At 32.4% G+C, this 24,462-nt stretch overlaps 1 protein-coding gene across 1 annotated transcript; it reads left to right on the top strand.

Moving 5' to 3' along the window:
- The first annotated feature begins 1,693 nt into the window (after positions 1 to 1,693).
- LOC138716366 (sialin-like) lies at positions 1,694 to 23,998 on the top strand. Its single transcript, XM_069849380.1, has 10 exons — positions 1,694 to 1,973; positions 4,972 to 5,204; positions 9,365 to 9,595; positions 9,842 to 9,926; positions 10,860 to 11,080; positions 11,575 to 11,721; positions 13,942 to 14,074; positions 15,511 to 15,666; positions 17,828 to 17,913; positions 23,737 to 23,998. The coding sequence occupies exons 1-10, from the start codon at positions 1,967 to 1,969 to the stop codon at positions 23,977 to 23,979; spliced, it is 1,542 nt and encodes a 513-aa protein (XP_069705481.1). The 5' UTR covers positions 1,694 to 1,966; the 3' UTR covers positions 23,980 to 23,998.
- The last annotated feature ends 464 nt before the right edge of the window (positions 23,999 to 24,462 follow it).

Genomic DNA, 24,462 nt, shown 5'->3' with positions numbered 1-24,462 from the left:
TTTCTTCGTCCTCTTTATTTCTTTTGATGTTCTTCCTATTTTTTCCTTTCCATTTACCACGTACCTTCTGTTTCTTCGTCCTCCCTTTCCATTTTTCTCATTCATACTTAAATTATCACACTTAAAAAAAATAAATCTTAATACTTAAAACAAATAACAATTAATTCAATTATCATCATTATCATCTACTTCACGGATTAGTCTTCTTAGACTGTCCCGTCTTCAAGACTTTAAAAGTGGTCTCTCCATCTTTTCTGCGAGCGTCCTCTGTCTTGCTTCCCTACTCTTCTATATTCGTATAGTCGTTCTGGAATTCTGTCATTTTCCATTCGTCTCACATACTCAATCTATTTTTGTTGATTTTTTTTTTATTTCTTACACAAAACTCTAAATATTTAGTTTTTGTCTGATGTCATTATTCATTCGACCAGTCCTTGAATATCGAAGGATCGATCTCAGAAACCTCATTTCTGCTGTCTGTATTCTCTGTTTTTGTTGTTGTGTCAGAGTCCAACACTCAGCTCCATATAGGATTATAGGGACTGCCATCACTCTATAGAACCTTACAATTTTATTTCAATATTGGCTCTTACTTACATGTGACTTTTAAGGAACCCGCAGGTTCATTGCCGCCCTCACATAAGCCCGCCATTGGTCCCTATCCTGAGCAAGATTAATCCAGTTTCTACCATCATATCCCACCTCCTTCAAATCCAGTTTAATATTATCCTTCCATCTACGTCTCGGCCTTCCCAAAGGTCTTTTCCTCTCCGGTCTCCCAACTAACACTCTATATGCATTTCTGGGTTCGTCTATACGTGCTCTATGCCCTGCCCATCTCAAATGTCTGGATTTAATGTTCCTAATTATGTCAGGTGAAGAATACAATGCGTGCAGTTCTGTGATGTGTAACTTTCTCCATTCTCCTGTAACTTCATCCCTCTTTGCCCCAAATGTTTTCCTAAGAATATTCCCCTCAAACAACATTAATCTCTGTTACTCCTCAAAGTGAGAGTCCAAGTTTCATAACCGTACAGGACAACCAGTATTATAACTGTTTTATAAATTCTAATTTTCAGTTTTTTCGAGAGCAGATTGGGTGATAAAAGTTTCTAAACCGAATAATAACAAATATTTCCTATATTTATTTTGTATTTAATTTCCTCCCGAGTGTCATTTATATTTGTTACTGTTGCTCAAATATCTTGGAGCGAATTTTACTTTAAGGCAGGTCTATATACATCACAATGTTTTAATTACTTGTGCAACGTTATATGATTCATTCAAATAACTAATACATTATATAAAACCACAAAATTTGAGTTCAGTGAAACCAAATGACTGAGGCCCGACCTCACTTGCCTCACTCAATCAGCAGTCACTGATATATATTAAAGTGATTTTTTTATTTTCTAATCATAAAGAAATTTGGTTTAATTTTAGTTTACAGCTGTTAATAAACAGGTACCGGTAATTAGGTTTTTGTTCAAATACGATATGTAAAATGTAAAATATTTATGACAATTTAAATTAGTAGAAGAGATACTCTAGTCTTAAAGAAGAGTGCTAGGCCACATGAATCTTGCTTGGAGACCCCTAATCTCAGAGGTATACTGATCTGACACAATGATTTGTAACACGACTTATCCAATAGCGTCTATGTAATGTCGACCAAGGTTACAGATCTCTTTAAACAATAGAAGCCACCACAAGGCAATTGAACTAGAGTGTATGTGGATGAGTTACACGTGTGCATCATCCCCAGTATGTGTGACGTTATTTTATTCATCAAAGTTATACCTGGACAAAGGTGACAAATTGAAGATAATGCTTAACATTAGTTTGTTGACTGAAATACTGATAACACAGACCCAACATAATGGCTTCTTGATTTAGGAAGAGAGTTCAAACAAGCAATATTTAATTTCTGGAAGAAGTAGCAGGAAGCATAATCATCTCTGTAAGAATGGAAGGTAAAGTTATTCAATGGTTTACAATAATACCTGACACAGATATTTGTACTATATAAGAAAGTAACATTTTAAACTGTTCTATCTATTCACATGAGCAATTTTCCACTGGGTCAAGAACATAAAAACAGTGAAAATTTGTTAACTGCCAGAAATCTATCTAATTTATTTATTTACTCAATTATTATTACCTCTAGTGGCCACAGTGTATGATAAGAAACAAGTCAAATTACGTCACAGTTAACCTAAATTAAATTACATATTTATAACAACAGAAAATATATATAGACACACTTGTAAAACAATTCACGATTAAATTACGAGTTACACATAGCAGTTTTCGAAAAATCAACTGAACTGTGAGAACAGCGTTTATGTAAAAATGTACACAAAAATTTTTAAATGTAGGCCTTTATAATATAGATATTTCTTTTAGTTAGATAAATAATATGCATGTTTAAAACTAAAGTTCGTACGGTATTACATGAAATAGGACAAATAGCTTTCATCTTTTTTGTGCTATATTATGTATGTATGTATGTATGTATGTATGTATGTATGTATGTATGTATGTCAAATCTCCCAAGTGCTAGTTCCAGTCAACCTGGAAGCAAAGTAGCTGGAACGTGAGTCTTCAACACTTACATTCCTTAAGTACCAAGAATACAAAATGTAGGTGAATCATAATATCTCTCTGCTTTCTATGAAGCTTCATGATATGAATCTTTTCCACAAATACTCGTATTACACCAAAACAAAATTACTAAATTCCAGGCCGATTCAAAGAGGCACAGGTTGGTGCACGGATATTTGACACATTTGAAAACTGAATAAAAACTGTATCTTTTGTTATATGTTATTTGAATTTCGGACTGTTTTAGCATGCTGCTCAATAGGTTATAGTGAAACACTGAGAGATACACAAGCCCCCCCTGCAGTCTGACGAATGGAGATAAAGCGACAATGTAACTTCCATAAGAGTTTTATGGAAATTCTTATGGAAGTTACATTGTCGCTTTATCTCCATTCGTCAGACTCCAGGGGGGGCTTGTGTATCTCTCAGTGTTTCACTATGGCCTATTGAGCAGCATGCTAAAACAGTCCTGCTTCATGCTGAATTAAAAAGTGTTATGGCAAATGAAAGAAGATTTTGTGCCATATTTCAGACATGATGGGCTCTAGAAAGTAATACAATCCTTCGTTTACATAGAAAATTCTAAGAATAAGATATCCTGTAGTACATTAGAAGGGAAAATACCTCGGGCAGTAACAGTTTGTTTTCCTGAAAACATGCCGTGCAGTGCAGTCCTCACAAGTCAACTTGAGAAGTGGCAAGAGACATTAGAATATCTCGCCATACAGTACAAAGAATATTACACACCGACGTTAAGCTCTTTTGTTACAAAATGACTGCATTGCACAAGCTATCAGGTTAGAACAAAGAGAGCGGTTTTCAGTGTACATTATAATGGATGGAAGGCAAAGATGAAATCTTTTTCAATAGGTCTACATGGTTCTCTGATGAAACGTATTTCCATCTCAATGAGACTGTTAATAAATAAAATGTCCTGTTTTGGGCCAGAAGAACCCAAAATGTCCATGAAAGAAGTAGTGATCTAGAAGAAGTGACTACCTGAATGGCTCTATCGAGTCATGGATTAAGTGGACCATTTATTTTTAATCGAACTGTTAATGCTGTCCTACACAAGGCTATGTTGGTGAGCAATTTTGTGCCTCATCTTCTTGCCACTAACTTTGTAATTAACACGCAATGATTTAAGCAAGATGGGACAGCACCTCACACATCTAACACTGTACTGGATTTTCTGAAGGAAGCATTCTGTGATCATGTAATGTTCCATTGTTACTCACAGCACCATCATAACGGATTATTTTGGCCTCCCTTGCGATTTTATTTGGGGGGGGGGGTATCTGAAAGAGAAAGTCTTCCCTTTAAGGAATCAAACTGTTATGGGAATGCATGACCGGATTGTGCAGTTGTGCAGTGAGATTAATGAAGACCTGTACCAGAAAGTCGTCAGGAATATGTCCACTCAACTGAAAAGATTGTTCTCCGCAAGAGGCCACATTGAACATGTGATATAAATCAACTCTATTTCCAAGGACCGAAGTACCTGTAAGTAACATATAAAAATTGTCCTTTGTAAAGTAAAGCTGTTGTGAAAAAAAATAAATGTGTCAACTATGTGTGCACCACCCTATGTTACTCGTATTATGTTATCTTTCACACTGGTTTTGCACACAGAGTTTAGGAAATTTGTTTGAAGTATATTTGATTTCATAATTGAAAATCTACCAAGAGAAAGAACGTAACATCAAATTAATGAAATATGTGACTTAGGTAGGAGAAGTAATTTTGAAGCATTCTTTTATAATAGTAAATTATTGCATGCAATAGGCGAATATACTTGTATCCTTGACTGTTAGCAAATATAGGCTTAACGAAATCTGTCCCAGATATATTTTCCTTTCTCCTGAAACGTCAATAAAATTATGGAATTGTTGGTCACATCTTTATACTGGTACCAATGAGGTCTTCAATTTCTGCAGAAACAAAATATTAAGTCTTCTTCATTGTAAAAGATAATTACACTAGTAAATACGGCAATTCAGGCGCCACTATCTCATCCATGATGCGTTTCAGAGGACAGAATAAATTAAACTCAACTGCTGTTTCTGAAATTTTATCACAAATTAGTGTAAGGATCACAGTAAATATTGGATCATCTGACTGATGTTGAGAGCAATTTGCAAAAAATTTGTATCAACATTTTGTAACAGAAAAGAAAAAGAAAATCATACTGATATTAGTAACTTATTCAGTACCGGTATTTTATTACATTATTTCACAATGTGTGCTATACCGTAGAATATGAGAAATGAGAAATTAACCGTTTGAATATCAATATTATTACATTCTATCACATAATGTGGCAGGTTACTATTACGTTAATGAAGTCTACAATCATTCCTTCCACAGGTTGTGGAAAGGTACGGAATGTACTATGGTACCTAGTATTCACTGGTTTTGCAATTAATTATATGTTTCGATTGAATCTGAATATTGGTATAGTATCAATGGTACAAAATCGTCAATCAAAATTGATAAATTCATCACATTCCAATGAGTGCTTCCAAGTATTATCAACATCAACAGCTACCGGTACCAATAATACCAACATCACTATACTGACATCAAGACTTCGAGATGAGGTAAAGTATATTTATTACTGTTAAAAACAATAAAGTCAAATATATGAGTGTTCAAACTTTAATGTTGAGTATGTTTTAATTAAATACAGTAATCTCATTTTTCGACCGAAATAAAAATATATTTACAATATTTTCTGTACCGGTATCTCATACCTAATAAATAAGATTCAAATCAGTAAATTTTCTATGTGAAGAGTTCATTTTTAATATTTCTGTTGTAAACAGACCGCACCTTAAATTTCTTTGTGTTATATTTATATATTCACAGTCAACAGTTGATCAATTTTCTACCAAGAATCATGGACACAGGCTTGAATCTTGTCACGTCTGTTTTTGCTTATGTGTTACTGGTACTATTCAAATCATTAGTATTAAAATCATGAAACTATCAACTAAGATAATAATAAGGGGCTACAAATGGAGGAAAATCGCAATGTAACATGCTTTTGCTGACTTCCGTCACAAAGAAGGGGAGTAAAGAATATTGACAACACCAACTAACTTTGAATATCTGACCAATCTGTCCACACCAACAACAGTTTTAAACATCCGAAGACGTATCTACAAATGCACTTATACTATCTACTGTTACATCATGTTAATTTAAAATTAAATGTTTAGCACATCATCACCACTTCGTAGCAACACCATATTGTATTTCTGGTACAGGGGTAATACTCATATTTGACGAAAACATTCGTAAAATACAAAAACATTTCGTAAAAGTCGAATAATATTTTCCCTGAACCAAAAATACAATGTGGTAGTGATGATGTACTGAATATTTACTAATTTAACTTTTCACTTTTTGAAACATCAACCACTGTATCACCTATTTCACTTTTCTTAGACGTAGGTCTTCTACTACTACCACCACTACTGAATAAACTTGATCGAACACTTTAACAGTTCACTGCACTATAGTGATTGCTCTCTGCTAATTAGATTCTGATATGAGAGCAGCTTAAATGATACCAGTCCAATGACCAATAATGCATTCAGTATTGTCAAGACTCTTAATAAAAAAATAATTTATTTCATTTAGACGGAATAAAAATAAAACTGTAAGAGTATTAAAAGAGGAAAACAAAATATCTTATTTCTGTGCTTGATAGTCCATTTTATTCTTTTTAAATAATGTTTCTTAATACTACGTTTCATGTTGTGTATATAGTAGCCTGAGCACTGGAAGAGGAAAGGGTAAATGGCTACCGAAGTAGGTGCAAATGGGTTTCAAGGTTACAGGCGTACCATATTTCTGTCCTTATTGCCTGCACACTTGGACAGGAAACAAGAATGTAAAAATAAATTATTGCTTCGAGCTATATTGTCCTTTATTTTTACAATATGTTGTTGTTCAGTCAACTGTCCAAAGACGGGTCTGAACCTCACAAGTAACACCAACAAGGCATCACTCATGAGGCAACTAGGCCAGGAGATATTGGGGTAGGATGGCCAGTTCCTTTCCCCCTCCAATGCATACATCACTGATTAGCTACATATTCCACTAATCAGACTTCAGATGCATACGAACAATTGTCCTTCCTCAGACACATATCGTCAAGTGAAATGTATTGCCTGATAATACAGTAGATATACATATCAGCCAGAACCTCAATCAGAGGTATTTACATTATGTTTTCTACAATATTAATCCCAGTGAGGTCAGAAATTTTCGTGTAAAATTTATACGTTGGGACTAGGAAAATTAGTGATGCACAACTTCTAATCACTAGATTGTTTACCAATATGACTGGGTTATATCCCAAATCTCTCTGCACTGCATATGAAGAGAAGACATATTATGTTACTATTGATAGTGATTCGTCTGTTGGACAGGGATGTTAAGCTGCTATTTGATAGGAGTAGGCTATGTGCTAGTACCAGGTTTACTCTTCTCCCTTCCTTATCTTCATCATCATCATCATTCTCACATATTCCCTACACTAAACTTACACATACACTCATCCTAGTACACGACATAACTCTCCATAGATACAGATCATGTACAGTGTGGTCCACTGAAGTGGTGTGCAACTTGAAAATGGGTCACAGTTCTGCCATCTATCCGCACCAGCTGCATGACATCACTGTGTATGAGTTGAGATATTTCATTTAAGTCTCTCATGACAAAGTTCCCATTCCAACAGTTATTCATAAACTGGTGAATAAATTTAGCGGGACAGAGAATGTTTAAGTTAAGAAACCTAAGACGTCACTGACGAATGTCTGGGTAGCATTTATCACCTAGAGAATTCAGTAAAATATCATTTCGGTGTCTTTCGCAGAAATAGGAAATTTCTTACAGTTCTCTACATAAATTATAAAATCATTAAAGATGAGATGTATGAAATTATAGCATTGCAAGAGCCACAACCAGATGATCTTGTATATAGGCGTATATTTAAATCTGGAAGACAAAGTACTGGTATACAAAATATAAAACTCTCGCACTATGGAAAAAAATTAAAAATAATATCCATGAAAACAGTACTTTCATTTCTGGCAGAGAAATTACAAACTATCATTGCTAAAGAATTGCCAAAAATATTCTGAAAATGAAAGCAGGTAGTTTCAGCATCTCCTTGATTAATTTTGTGAGTAAACAATTTTTTCAATAATTTTCAGTAAATTAATACGTACCGGTACTATGTAAATTGTTCTATCTGTATTAGAGACACAGAATTGGAGTGAAAGCAATCTCATCAAAAAGACAGAAGCCGACTGGCAATAAACCACTCAACCGAAAACTCAATATTTTACAGTTGGACCTCATGCAGGGAGCCTCCCAAACTGATGACCGTATCTCCAGACATATTAGAAAAATATATTAAAACAGACAGGAAATATTTCTTCTGTACCAGTACCTACCATCTACTGGTTTATTTTGTGTTAGTATGATACTAGGTAGAAAATAGCTTGTAGTGAATAACACATCATTAGAGAAACCGAAAGATAATAGATGTAGTGACAGTAATAAAGAAAAAAAATTTAATTCAAAACAAACACACATTGGCTTTGCTATTTAAGAATGTGGAGCCATAAAATATTTGGACTTTTATTGTTTTGTTCTAAGCTGTTGACTAGATAAAATAGTGTAAATAACTGGTTGATAGTCACAGTTTTAGTTCTCAAATATTTATTTAGAATGAGAAATAGGCTAAATAATTTTCGAATCATCGTTATGTGAAATGGTGGAATACACGGCATCAATAATATTTTTTTATTCATTCATGCTTGAATACATTCTTTTAACACTTATAATAATCATGATGAACTGTTAAGTTATTCGAATGAATAACAAGATATCGCTGGAACTTATTGGGTTCAGAGGATGATGCAAACAACATTGAAACTAATCAGGTAACGTAACACCAAAAATTTACAATGTTAACACAGTGAAGTCGTTATTTATTTATTCAAATAACCAGTGCTTTTTATTTATTTTAATCTGTTTTTCTGAACATTACAGAATGATATAAATTCAGTTTTACGTCACTGTCTTATCTTTTCATATATCAAGTACTTAGGTACTGTATCTTTCCTATGTATTGTAGTTACAGTATCTTTACATTCTTAAAGCTGGTTTAAGTCACTCTAATGAGGGGCTACATGAATAATGTTTACACAACTTGAATGTATCTTAAACATTTGCAAACAGGGCTGCCACATGCCTCTTACTGACAAGGGTGTCCCAGAATTTAATGCTTTGACCCAAGTTCCCGACGTTGATGGTAATGTTCCTGAATTTTCTGTTGAATTCTTCCACAACTACCACAAAAGAAAAAAAATTCAGAAAAGAATAATATTATAAAACATAAAGGCATTGTATGTCTATAGATTTTTAAACATTCAATATGTAAAAATAATTATATCACACTCATGAAACAAAAAGAAAATTGCAGAAGTAAAGTTAGAAAAGCATGTTACTTTAACTTACTACTGTTAGAGCTGCACTGACAACTTAAGAAAAAAAATTATCATTAGAATCCAATGGAAATACCTTCATTCTTAAGTATACTGTACTTATTTTCTTCCCTTCTTAAAAAGCAAATCTAATTTTAATCAATATAAAATAAAAACAATATTTCAACAGACACTCATATAAAACTATATATATTGGTGCTCATATACCTACTTCAGAACTGATGTTTTTATAGTCAAGGTTCAATTGGGACGAAAAACAGCAAGGTTTGGTGCTTGGAGGCTTCTTTTGGCTACATTGGATTTGTCAAGTTCCCGGAGGAATGCTGGCACAGAAATATGGAACAAAACTGGTGTTCGGACTGAGTAATGTCACTCCATGTTTGCTTTCCTTTCTTGTGCCAATTTGTGCAAGACTGGATTATCGAGTATTGGTCGTCCTTAGAGCCTTTCAAGGATTAATCGGCGTGAGTAAACTAATTAAAATTATTAACCAGTAGTAGTAATAAAATTGCAGTTTCGCCTACTTTTATTTATGAGATCAATATGTGTTTGACATTTTATAGGTACAGAAATTTATTTAAGGTTAAACTGTTGTATTCATTAGTGACTGTATCACTTTGACCTAACTGTACAATGAAAACAAAATGAGTAAGTAATTACATACTTTTATATTCCTACACCTAGTTAAAGATTTTTTTTTGTTTTTGTAGGGATTGTCATGGCCAGCAATGCACCATCTGGTAGCCAATTGGATTCCTCCTAACGAACGCAGTAAATTTGTAACAGCTTACATGGGTAAATAAATTATTAGGTAGTTTTAATTCAAAGCAGTGCCAGTATAGGAGACATACTATTTATAGAGTCAAATAGGGCTATTATGATACAAAAAATCAATCTTTTGCTATCATTTTTCTATCAAAGCATATACAAATTTGAAAATATGAAGTAATGTGCCACTTTAGATATATATTATGAAGGATTTGGAGTAAAATTTACTTTTTATTTGCAATAATGGATAAAATAAAAAAAATAGTATATCATAATAGCCTTCTGTATTGGCTTTTGTGATGCACATAAAGGGATATTTTGATACAATGCTATAAATCTCGCCATATAATACAGAGTAATAAAATAAGGCTATTTTGATATACACAGATGCTTATTGTATCACTTGTAAAAGTTTGGTTGAAATCACAAAATTGACTGAGATTTAGCAACCTTTGTGATGATCTCTTTTTCCCATAACAATTTATACAATTTACTGAAAATTTAACACCTTACTGCCAATGCTATAAAATTTCTGTATGTGCAAATAATTTGTTCTTTGTAAGGAAATAAATTGAGGAAATTATGCTCAAATAAATTAAAATACATTTTGAAATAATAATGAATTTATTTTCCAAAATGTGTTAAATTTTAGCAGTAAGGAGAATGACTATTAAGCTAAATTTGTAAGGTAAGTAAGTATAAATAAGTCTATGTGTAATTTTTTAACTTACGGTACAGTACCCTATAGGCCTAATGTACTGTAGATTCCAACATGTCAATTCAAACATCTCTCAAGAGCTGAGAAATTATGGAATACCCATAAAGAGTTAGAAAATTGATGAATTTGATCAATTTCTTTCGTTATGAACATCATATCATAATAGCCCTTCTAGCATATCATAAGAACCCTAAAGTGTGTATCATAATAGCTATAATATATACCGGTATATCTTTTTGCAGGGAGTTCAATAGGAGCTGCTGTTACCTATCCACTGTTTGGACTGCTCATTAGTTGGTTTGACTGGCCATCAATATTTTATGTAACTGGTGCATTTGGCATACTCTGGTTCATTGCCTGGTGGCTGCTTGTGTATGACAGTCCTGCACTACATCCACGCATCTCAGAAACAGAAAAAACATTCATTTTGAATAGCCTTGGGAAGACTATCACAAACAGAAAGGTTACATGCATTATTTTTAGATTCTTACTAATGCAGTCCAATTAATTATTTTACTGTAGATGACTAAAAATTAATTACTGTACACAAAATATTCCAAATACCTATTGTAGGCCTCATTACAGGTATTTTATTTATTTTTAATTTGTCGATATGTACAGCTATCTGTGCATATAGAGTTTCTTTTTTGTAGGCTACATGTTAAGCATACCGGTAATATAATAAAAGGGAAGACAATAATTACTGATATAAAACTGCTAGTCTTATTGAAACAATTACAAATTGACGAATTGAAAATGAAAGCATAACATGTCATAGATATCTGACATAGGCCTAACTGTAAGTTAATAATTTACAAAAGATAAGCCTATCCTTTTTCTTTAAAATAGAGTACCACGAGTTTAATTTTTTAAATGATAATTGTATCATTGTGAATATTATAGTAGGTCTATATTAAAAACTGCAGAATTTATTAAAATAATTCCCTTTCCCCTCAGATTTCAACTCCTTGGAAAAAAATTGTACTTTCAAGACCTATGTGGATGAATATCGTGGCACAATGGGGAAATATCTGGGGACTTTTCACGCTCATTACTCAAGCTCCAACATACTTCAGGTACATTCACGGTTGGGATATTCGAATGGTAAGTAGTGAAAGTTAATCTGTTCTTGCATTTGAAAATCCTGTAATAAAAAATGTAGAGATATATTATGGAAGTTTCTCTTAAACCTTCTAGCATTACCAACTGCAGTTGAGTGGTTTAGTAACATTTTAGCAAGATTGTATACTATAGTGTTTGAAAATTTTGAATTTTAAACTTGATGCTGCTTGATAACTGACTGATATTGACAACTTCTATTTGCTTATTATATGATTTCAAGATTTGCATAGTAACATACATACGTTTCTTGCTTTTGTTATTCCAAGAAAGTGGTCTTTGACATGATACCTACACAATCTACTGGATGGATTTTGTTCAGTCAGTAGGCCTATATAAGAATGAATTCATCCAGCAATGACACACATGAAATAGTGTAATAATTAATTACCAAATTAATCAATTATCACGGTACTACTACTGCTGCTACTGCTACTACTACTATTGTTGTTATTGTTATTTTCATCATCATCATCATCATCATCATCATCATCATCATCATCATCATCATCATCATCATCTTCACTATCTTCCCATTCCCTTTCTTGAAATCCTTCTTCACATATTGCTTTCTTGACTTCTTTCATTCATGTATTTCGAAATCTGCCTCTTCCACTTTTTTCAATTGGAATCCATTCAAGTAGTCACTTTGCCAAACCTTTTCTCTCTCATTCATATCTACATCACTCCAATTTATTTTACCATATACATTTCAACATTGCATTTTCCATATTAATTTTTTGCCTCATCACCTCATTTTTTATTCTATCACGTCCAGAATATTTGGCTGAACGTCTCAGAAAATCCACTTCCATTGATAATCTTGAAAGCAAATTTTATTTGTCTTCCAAGTTTCTTCTTGTATATCACTGTACTTCGATCTATAGATTTATATACTGGTATTTGAATTTTGGTATCTCTAAATATATGTTTGTCCCATGATCTACCATTCATCATTGCTGTTGCATATCTTTCTTTATGTTATGTTTAATACAATCTTATTGACTAGCTTTATTTATTAATTTTTACATCTAAATATTAAAATTTAATACACCCTTTAATGAGACCTTTTCCATCTTGCAAAACTTAATCTCTAGTATTTTAACCATATCCCGTATAAATTTTTTTTATCCAACTTTATTTTTAATCCCCATTTATCACATTCTGCTGTCAATTTTCTAATCATATAGTGCTATTCTGCATATTTATATTATTATGCTATTACTACCGTACTTGATCGCCCACAAGCAATGATGTGTGTAAAGTTTCTTCTTCAATAGATACACTCATTTTACAACATTTTTTTTTTCTTTCATGTTTCTAGTGGTTTTTGTAAATACAGGCCTACTAAAGTATGGTACACTGAATAATGTGGAAGACATGTTATACCCTTGCCGCAATCTACTTTAACAAAAATATCATCTTAAAGACTATTCCTTATTTTTACTTTCGATATATCATCCTTGTATAATATATAAATTTCTATACGAATGGGATTGTACCAAGTGTCTCGAGTATTAAATAAATAAAATTTTTATTTCCTCCAATATTTCCATAATTTCTTCAATGGTACATTGTCATAAGCCTTTTCCAGATCAATGAATACGAAGTAAATCTGTTGTCCTAATGCATTCACTTTTTCTATTAACTGTTTTGACTATAAATAGATAATCAGCTGTTGAGAAGGCCGATTTATTCAAAACCAGCTATAATGGTTTTGTTTTTGACACGAAAGCATGTGATATACAACATGTCTCCATGGTATTTTAAAGGGAAATTAATTGCTATTTGCATAACAAACTTCTTCAAACAAAAATTTTTGGGCTTAACCTTTGTATCGTTAACCATTACAAAAATAGAGTAAAAATTAAAATTTATTAATTGTTCTTCAAAAATGTTGTACCTAGGATTGTTTTTCCAGGTTTTTAATAACACATCTCATTACAAAGTACAAATATAGAGGTCTGAGATGGAATTCGTTCAAACGGCACTGAATAAGGAAATCTTTAATATCTGAAAATATATTATCAGAGAAGTTATAACCCAGTTACCGTACTATTACTTTGGTGAAAAAAAAAGTTACCTACTCTCATTAAAATAATACATACGAAAATTAATGACATAAATATAAAATAGTTATGCTATTATAGCAGTGTAATGATACTATTTACATTCTACGTAGTATAATTATTTCTAATGTTACAGACTGGATTACTCTCTGGAATACCACATTTATGCCGAACCACGTTTGCGATTATTATGTCGACTATTGGAGATTACTTGCTTCAGAAAAGCATAATGTCAAGGACAAATGTCCGAAAAATGGCAACAGGTGTATGTGAGTACTTATAGTTTTCAATAATATTTGGTCTCTACTGAGGTATTTTAGTTAAATAGCTAAAATTTCTAATGAAATGGAAAATTTAACTTTTACTTTCAAAGCATTTTCCCATGGATATACTAAGACATAAAGCAATTTCCATGATTTTTTATCTCTACATGGAGCTGACAATTGCCCCACCAACATTATAACTGAAAATTTCCCTCAATACAAATCATCATACCTGAACACTACAAACTGACCCATGGCAAGAACAGTATTTTTAAGTGGAAGAATATCTTTCAAAGTCTTTTTGCCTATAGCTACTGCATTTACATTTTATTCTATGGCTTTTTCTGTAGCTCCTGTTCAGTAAATTTCTGCATGTAGAATGAACAGTTTTCAAGAGTATGATATCATTATCATCCCAAAGAACTTCAGCCAAGTGAGTTATATGTATAATATTTTTAATATTTTCAACAACAAAATTGACTTGACTGTATTTACTTGAAAACTGTTTTTTCTTTGGTCCACAAAGTTTTCATCTGAGAGAAAATCCTCTCAACAGAAATAATTCAGTTAGGCAGACTCAAACCGAAGGATGACAATACTTATACTTAAATATCCTTATTATGAGTCAAGGTTTTCCTTACTTAAGTGTATAAAAGTTTCCTGCCATCTTCGTGTAAACACTTTCTTCAGTGACAAACTCTTTTAAGAGGGTAAAACCATCGAAAAGTGTATCTTCAGTAATGGGAGACATGGCAACAGGAAGTGTGTCCTTCAGGATACTGTACAGTTCTCTTACATTGTCCCAATTGAAATCACTGAGGCATTTAAGAGAGCTCCAGTTCATTTTTCTGACCCAGTCCACTGATGCAGTCCACTATATAGACTATAAATAGTCAGCTGCTGTAGAATAGAAGTTCTTGACCTCCGTCCTCTAAGTGTTTTCAGTCACCTTCCCTTCATCTTCTAGGCTCCCCACCATTTTAAGATCACTTCATGAAAATTACTTATTCTCTTGATTTAAGTTTCAAAGGAAGCTTTCTGCTTCCTTCACCATCTTAGAATCAGTTGTTTTATCTATTTCAATGTTTAATATAGCTCCTGCAAATATTACAAGTTGGCTTTGCAAGAAAATGACACAGATAATTTTTTTCTCTCCTTAAAAAGAGACCTGGAGAGTGGCATGAATAAAAAAATACGTATTCATCTCCTTTCGTGAAAAAGGGACATTAGCATCCCAGTTAGACCTTACTGGGACACCAGGGCAAACTTCCTAAAATTGGAACTGTCCCGGGTCCATATATAACCGGTATCCATGTTTGTTTCTTGTAGCTATTTATTAAAATAATGTTTATGTGTCATATTAATTTTCATTTGTCTTTATTTACGTAAACCATTATGCACTATGTGGCTTTCGACAGTATTATTTCAATTTCGGTTCTCAGGTTGTATCGGACAGGGTCTGTTTGTGCTTGGACTTGGACTTTCTGGTTGCAACTCCACTGCTGCAATTATATGCTTAACTGCAGCCACAGGAGTGAGTGGAGCAGTGTCTACAGGACCGCTTCCTAGTTTTGTTGATATCAGTCCGAACTTCGCAAGTGAGTAGCTCATTCATCAACAATATCTGTTGTTTTAAAATTTCCATTGCCTACTTCAAGCCACTAATAAAATTGTAAGGAATAATCTGGGAGTTTTAATGGTGTTTTGAGATGCAATGTTGCCAGGGTATTATTCAAGACGAGTTTGACTAGACCAAATTGGGCAATGCAATGATGAGGTAACCTGTAAGTAAACTAGTTCCGAAATGTCTAGTATAAACAACTGCTCTTAGGATTTAAATTAGTAAATCTGAAAACTTGTTCTCCATATTCTTTCTTCAGTTAGAAATATCACCATTTTAAGATAATACTTATTAATCAATGAAAAAGTGCTCAAAGCAATATCATACTTATGAAATACTTATATTTTGAAGCCATAAAAATATTTAAGCTTCAAAAGAATATAATATGCACTTCAAGCAAAGACATTTTTACAAGAAGTAAATATTTTACAACTCCCCTGCATCTCGATTCTATGAACAGTTCGCTTCATTCACAAAAATCTTAACTATTTTAAAAGGAAGTCTGAAATTCATGACCCTAACACTAGAGCTGCGAACAACTTGCATAGAAACTATCATACTATTACCAAAGTCTTAACAGTATTTCTCATACAGGTATCTTATTATAATAAAACAAGATACCTGGTTATATAAGGTACACTAGATCCTTCTGCATATAGAAAACTTACAATAAACAACACCTTAAAAATCAATGTTCCTTAATAACTAAGTGCTAACATACATTTTTAACTTTAAGAGTGTTTGAGTTAAAGAAGAAAGAGTTCGTCCAAAGGGCTGGATTCGGGAAGAATACCTAAAACGCTCATTTTATTTCCGCGTTGAATAGCGATACTTAAGCGCTGACGCAAATAAGTAGTGCAACGGCGATCACCAGTAATGGAAATCAAAATTTGGCCGACTTGAGATATCAAAACTTTAGCGTCATGACTCCTAGGATCGAAGATCTCCACAGCAAAGGGGATAAAGATATAATTGTCTAAAAGATGAGCATATTTATTGAATTTTTTCTTCACGGCTAATTGAGCAGCAGGTTACATAGTTTTGAGTGAAGTTGTTTTATTTGAGATTAGTACTTTCGCCATTGCAGCATCTTCAGGTCTCCTATTTACATAGAGTAGTGAACACTTTACAAGGTCGTCTGTTACTAAGTGTAAATACACGTACATGAATTATCTTAATAGATTACGAGTGTGTATTGGGGGATGCTATAGCCTATTGATATCATATGGCTTCCCAATTAAAATTCATAATACGCTTTGTTAAAAATTGAAAATATTAAGGGGGTACACTTGACCAAAATCCAAGTTGCGCGATGAGCATATGATGTTCGAGAAGTTTGTGATAAACCTATTAGTTGTACAATTTGCAAGTTTTTCTTTTCTAAGTTAACAATTTGTATCAGTTCTCTTATTAGTAATAGTAATCATTATCCATCTTCACATGTTTAATACGAAAGAAATGATACCGGTAGTAGCTTCATTGTGATATTGAAGGTTAACGTTAAATGTGTATGGTAGTGCATTTACATTTACCTTTTTTATGGTAACTGGTCAATGAGACAACCTGAAATTTGTATGCTTAATAATAGAATAAAAATAAAACATAATTATGCAGACAATTTCCCATATTTCTTTCCTTTTATTTTTTACAGTATTTTTAATTTTTTTTTTTAAAGATTCGATTAAAAATCAATATTCCTTGTAATGTAAAAAGTAGAATAGAGCTTAATTCACTAATATTTTGCAAGATAAACTGAATCTACTCAATGAAAGCCAGCATGTGAAGTTTCATCCAATTACCTCAAATGCTTCCTAAGGAAATACGGTACGGAAAATTGTAAGTTACGAGAAAATGCTGACAACGTTACACATTGTTTTCAGTTCTTTATGCTCCTTATATGTCTTAAAATTGTCCATATCAATAAACTGGGCCGATTTCGACCTTCAAATTTTGAGAAAAGGTTCTTGAAACTAACTATTAAATGGCACAATAATATATTTTTGTGATTTTCAGTCCTTTAGACCGACATCTCCTCTTAAACCTTGATGGAGAAGGAGAAGAATGCTGTCCATATATAATTTTCCTTTGTCATACTTTTGTTCCCGATAAATGGAATACATGAGTCTTTTGTTTTTCAGGCATAATGCTGGGAATAAGCAACATGGTCAGCGTTATTCCAGGCTTTGTATCGCCATTTATTGTTGGGATACTCACATATCAAAATGTAAGTGTTTGCAAGAAGATTATTACTGCATTTAATAAGCTTATGATGCTCTACTTATTATTCTCATATGAATACTATAAATGAACAAAGAAAAATGCGCGTAACATATAAAAATGATTATCATATATACAGTAGGTTCACATGTATATTTAGCTACTAACAACAAAAACTGGGACTTAAGAAGTATATTGAGCTGAGGATACACAGGACCTCTGTTCAGTCGATAAACTTGTGCAAGGTTAGGTAACTATTCCACGTAATTTGAATAGTCCTAACTGTAAACTGAATGATGTCTACCTCATACTGAACAATTTACCTATACAATTTCACAATGATGTTCTTGTTTCGTCTCTAATATGTACCTGGAAGACAGACAGACGGTTGGTAAAGAGAGGCTGCGGGCATAAAAATGTTTATATTTTCTATGTTATTTCCAAAAATTGTAATACTAAGTCTAAATCATAAAGATTAATAAAATAAGACGATGAAACAAAGATTAATCAGTTTATATTTTTTTGTTTGCATTATAATAAGAGTGTTAGAAACAAAATTGGTGACGAGGGGCCAAAGGATAAAAGAATTTATATTTTACTATGTCATTTCCAAAGATTGTAATACCGGTACTATTTCAAAATAATCAAGATATTGCTGTAATGGTGAAAATGTTCGTCCTCTATATACCATCCTAATATTTTAAATATTTGACTAGTCTTGAAGTCAATTCTCAAATTATAAGTTATATACTGAACTATTTACAATCACATGATCTAAAACAAATAAAGAATTATTTGAACACACTCGAAATTTAGCTTTACGTCTGATAACAGGTGCAGTTAAAACTACACCAGTTACGCTATTACAGGCCGCAACATCCAACAAACTAAATATATTAGAACTAGAGACTAAAGCCCTATTGACTTATGAAAAATTAATAAGACTTCCAGATCTGAAAAATGGAACAAATATGAAAACTGTAAATACACACTAAATACCCTGTAAAGTTTCATACAAGAAGTCCTAAAATTGAAAGAAATTCTAGGAATAGCCAAACAAATGGAGAATTTTCTGCCTATTACTAACCCGATTGATCATGTAGATATACAATACAACCTACACTTAAACAAAATCTTTAACAAAGAAAGATATTTCTCCTCGAGAAGCAAAAATTCTAACTTGGAAAATCTACATACAACATATCCATTATATATATATATATATATATATATATATATATATATATATATATATATATATATATATACATATATACATACAACCATACACACAGATGGCCCTCTCATGGATCTTGAGGAAAAAGCTGGAGCAGGTGGTTCTTCTATAAGAATGTGGGGAAAAATACCACAAATTTTGATGGAGACGTTGACGTTATTTATACATCCCTTCAAACTTTATTTCTTTGTATTCATCATTGCAATATTAAGTGACTCTAGAGTCACAATACAGTCAATAGTATCAACCAATTACCAAAAAATGAAAGATAAAATAAATCTATTCAATGATTAAACAAATTCAAAGTTTAAATAAAATCATAGTTCTTCAGTGGATTCCAGCACATTGTGGTATAAGCAGTAATGAAAGAGCCGACAATCCACCAAAAATGGCACTAAAATTGAACAAAAACAAAACTATAATTCTTCATATTATTCAATAAGATAGGTTATTAAAAATATAATTAAAAATAAGTATATAATGTTCAAATATTAAATAGGTACGGTACTACAGAAAATTCCCTTCGGAAAAATTTACTAGAAAGACTTGATTTAATTCCTGACATACCACGTAAATCTGCTGTGGCCATGTTCAGACTCCTTACAGGCCATGATTGTCCAGGCAAACATTTACATAGGATTGGCATCCTGTCTACTCCAAATTGTGTATTGTGTTCTCAAAAAGAAGAAATGGATATGAATCATTTAACACATTGTGAAGCACTTAAAAAATACAAGTCTTACATCTAAATACTGGGCAGCAAGAGAAAAAATAACTCAATTGTTAAATCAAGAGCATTAAATACCTACCTACCTACCTACAATTTACAAGAAACTATTGAATGATTTAAGTATGTTTTATGATGATAATTAAAATAATAAATTAAGAGAAAAGGATAACAAAATGAGATAAATTTATAAATAAATTTACAGTTCAATTGTTTCTTTTCAGCTTTATTCAGAGGAGTGATCTGAAGGCTAGCACCACAGCTTCAGACTTATTATGATTGTTGAAGTCTGAATACTGGCAGTCAATTTCGTTTTTTCAATGAATTTATTTTGCGACGCTTTATCAACTGCGGTAGTTAACTAGCATCCGAGTGAAATGAAGGTGATAATGCCAGTGAAATGGGTCCAGGGTCCAGCGCTGAAAGTTACTCACCAATTGCTCTTAATGGGTCGAGGGAAAAACCTGGAAAAATCTTAACCAAGTAACTTGTCCCAACCAGAATTTGACCAGGTCCACTCATTTCACGGTCAGACATGCTAACCGTTACTTCACAACAGTGGACAATATAGTAGCTTTCCTGTAGGTATTGTGACTCAGCTATGCGGTACCATCTGTTGATTTTGACCAGGTAGACTTATTGTATTGTATTTATTTACATTCCATGGTTTTCATACATCGCTTCACAGCTAGAATATGGAACGTGTCAAAAAAAACTTCAATAGTACTTCAAAGTCTAGTTGAAATATATAGGCCTACAGAAGGGTTTTACAATATATCGAAGAGTTTTACAATATATTAGTGCAATACGAGGGGTTAGTATTGATACTTAGTATATGACAGAAATATTCATGCAGTGTTCCTGAATGTCATAAATTCATCTAAAGAAAAGAAGGCGTGAGAAATTAGATACTTCTTTAATTTGGTCCTAAATAATCTCATATTCTGAGTTTGATTTTTTATATCCATACGGAGGCTATTACTGCCATATAACACACTCTTTTCTGATAGCATGATAGGCTTGCCAATGGAGTATGGAAACAATGTTTTTGACGAGTATTTATATCATGAACTGTTGAATTAGTTGAAAAGTTTTCACAATTATATAGGAGAAAGTTTATTAATGAAAAAATATACTGACAAGCCATGGGAATTATTTGTAGTTTTTTTCAAAATGATCCTATACAATTCCCTGAATTTGGCACAACTATTAGGCCTACCGGTATTCTAATTACTCTTTTTTTGTAGTAGGAATATACTGTTACCATCTGTAGAATTTCCCCAGAATATTATTTCAAAACTCATTAATGAATTAAGAATTAAGTCTAGTCCAAGCCATGCAACCAACAAGAACAGCACGACAAACAGCTAAATCACATGCACGACTTTGCTAGATTCACGGAGCTCGACATTAAACTACTTGTAACTACATACGTCTAATTACCGATACTTGTATATCAACAGACATCAGTGAATTTGAATAGTGAAGTTAGAGTGAAACTGGTTACTAATGAAAAGCCCATTAAGGTCTTATTAATAACATACAGTATAGACAGAAATTCTGTGACCTCAACAAGTGCTTCATTCTCCAGACAATGATTTTGAATTAGGACCAGCAAAACCACCCCATTTAATGGCGTAAACGATTGACCAACACAGCCATTCCAACAAGTGTACATAGTTTTTACATGTTATATTTTATATAGTGTTACTAAATTGTTTAAAACTGTATCTCATTGTATTTTATATTGCATTTTAATTGTATTTTATTGTGAACTAGAGACACTGACCTAGGCTAAGAAATCATAACGGACTGTCACCATATTAACTCTAACAAGGCTTAGACATTACGATAAGCAATATGCAACCAAATAGTAATACCATGAGGCAAGGTTTTCATTACATATAATCAACACAATGCTTTGGCAACTGATGATGATACATAAGTAGTATCGAAAATGTTAATGTTATAAAAAAAACTATTTAAGAAGATAAGCACAGGTGGCCCAACAAAATTGTTTACCGGTAATTCATAATAGCAGCTTATCGGTATACAACAAAATGAAAGTGAAAACTCATTAAGCTTACCGAGTGGCAGTATGCAAAGTATTTATATTGTTTTTAAGGTAGGCTATTGATATTTACAGTCTCTTGCATAGATCTAATAGCAAGACATGCTGAATTTAGTTTTGGGGATAATTTCCTTTAATTTGATTTTTCCAATATTAATATATTATAGATATGTAAGCCAAGAAACTTGGTTGTTGTTGTTGTTGTTTCTATTAGGGGGCCTATTGTTAATCATTGTGTTTGAAATTCGCGAGGTTGAATTTCGGCAGGATTTAAACTGGATTATGTTAGTTTTGTTAAAGGTTAATACTAACTTGTTGGATGAGAACCAATCACATATTTTGAGGAGAATTGCCACCGTTGAAGATTGGAATATGTTGGAGCTATTGGCTGTGATTACTATATTTGTGTAATCTGCAAATAATATGGGATGACCTAAATCTTTTATTAGGGGAGCGAGATCATTTATGAACACTAGAAAAAGTAGGGGGCCTAATATGAATCCTTGTGGAACTCCATTATTAATCCATCTTGAATCTTGCGTACACTACTTTTAACACTTAAATACAAATGATTGATAAAATGGCAGACTTACTAGTTTGACTCCACTTTTCAACACGCAAACACACCCCTACAACAGGCAGCGATATCAAGATGACGCCAAGATCTAGTTGGCTCTGATGATGGTGTACAGCATACACCGAAACAGCTGTAAACCACACGTGCTTATATAATTAACACTAGTAAGTCTGCCATTTTATCAACCATTATTAATATTTCTCCATCTCGAGGCAGATTTCATAGTGCTAATCATTGTATTGATTTCGACTTTCTGTTTCCTATCTATGAGATATAAGTGAAACTATTGGTGTGCAACGCCTTTAATTCTAATAATCTAATTTATCTAGCAGCATTTTATGATTTAGAGAGTTGAATGCTTTAGATAAATCGCAGAAAATTCCCCCAACTTGGAATTCTTTATTAACTTAATTGTCTCCAGAATTTTGTCAGTTAACCTAAATGTTGCATTTTGCGTGAATTTATTTCCCGTAAATTCAAACTTTTCAGGAACGAAAATGTTGTATCTTTCAAGATGATATAGTCTTTTACACATTATTTTTTCAAAGACTTTGGAGAAAACTGGTAGAAGTAATATAGGTCTGTAATTTTTCTGGAGACATTGTTTCTCCTTTTTTGAAGTTAGGAATAACCACTGAGAATATACCATTGAACATTGAATAGTTACATAAATAACTTAGTGGCCTAACTATAATGTGTGAACTCGCTTTTAATATTTTGCTTGTTATTTCATCATATCCTGAGGAGTTGTTTGACTTTAAATTTTTAATAATTACAATTATTTCTTGTTGTTGGAAATATTGGAATATTTGAGAATTTTGTTGAAAAATATTGTGTTAAAGAGTCTAAATTGTTCGTAACATCATCTTAGAGGATGGTAAGTTTATCACTATCAGTTATTGAAAGAAAATATTGTTAAATATATTTTCAATTTCATTTGGGTCTGACGTTTTTGTATTGTTAGATGTAAGGGTATACTTTTTTCTTCACTTTTTAATCGTCCACTTTCTTTTTTAATTATATTCCAAGTTGTTTTGATTTTATTATCAGAGTTTTGTGTTGTTGTATTATAGTGTACCGGTACGTAATTCTTGAGTTTTCTGGATCACTTTGTGTAATATTTTTTATAGTGTTGTTTTAAGTTGTATCATTATTATTTCTGCTCTATATATATAGAAAATATATAAAAATAACTTAGATGTTTTATTACTATTGCAGCAAACAGTAGGTCAATGGCAATTGGTCTTCTACATATCAACAGTCATGCTAGTGGTACCAGGTGTTCTTTACCAGTTCTTCTCGTCAGCTGAATTACAAGAATGGAACTCAGCTACTGAAGAGGAACAGGATTACGACCTTAAAAAAATGGAGCCACTGATGCCCATAGATACAATTGTAAAACAAAATAAAGGCGTGTTGCAACATGAAGAAAACCATAAAACAGAAATAATAAAAGAATAAAAAGGCTTATTATATCATGTTATTTGTATTATTCTTATTTACTATAAGATAAATCTTCTTTTATAAGTTTAAACTTATAGAATTGCCCTTCGATTGCCTTTTTTTAAACAATTTTACTTTTAAAGATTTCAAGATAGTCACAGATAAGACAAGGACACTATTTTTCTGTAAAATTTAAATTTTCTGTACAAATGACAAAGACTACAGTCAGAATTTCTTCCTCGCTACTAACAATACAAAAAGCTAGGCAAAATAGCACTTTAATAACAAAAGATTTTCTGAAAGTCAGTTGTAAGAATCACTTGTGTATTCGCCAGAATTTCCTCTTTACAGTACCGGTACCCTATTGACAAGTTCTTAGCCTAACATGAAAACAGTTATTGTATCCCAAAATAAATGTTTATTTATTCAATATAATTACGTCTTAATTCTATACACTTAGCACAAAGATTATAAAACAATTCTAAGTCTTGAAAGAATTAT

This window comes from Periplaneta americana, chromosome 16 (assembly GCF_040183065.1).
Source record: "Periplaneta americana isolate PAMFEO1 chromosome 16, P.americana_PAMFEO1_priV1, whole genome shotgun sequence".
In the NCBI taxonomy this organism is placed as follows: domain Eukaryota; kingdom Metazoa; phylum Arthropoda; class Insecta; order Blattodea; family Blattidae; genus Periplaneta; species Periplaneta americana.
The sequence above is the reverse complement of the archived record's forward strand: the minus strand, read 5'-3'. Positions and strand labels throughout refer to the sequence as shown.

Bases quoted from the DNA above. Each gene is read 5' to 3' on its own strand.
- LOC138716366 (XM_069849380.1), top strand. The intron at 5,205-9,364 runs GTAAAGTATATT...ATGTTTTTATAG, and splicing joins CATCAAGACTTCGAGATGAG to TCAAGGTTCAATTGGGACGA. The intron at 17,914-23,736 runs GTAAGTGTTTGC...TTACTATTGCAG, and splicing joins GGATACTCACATATCAAAAT to CAAACAGTAGGTCAATGGCA.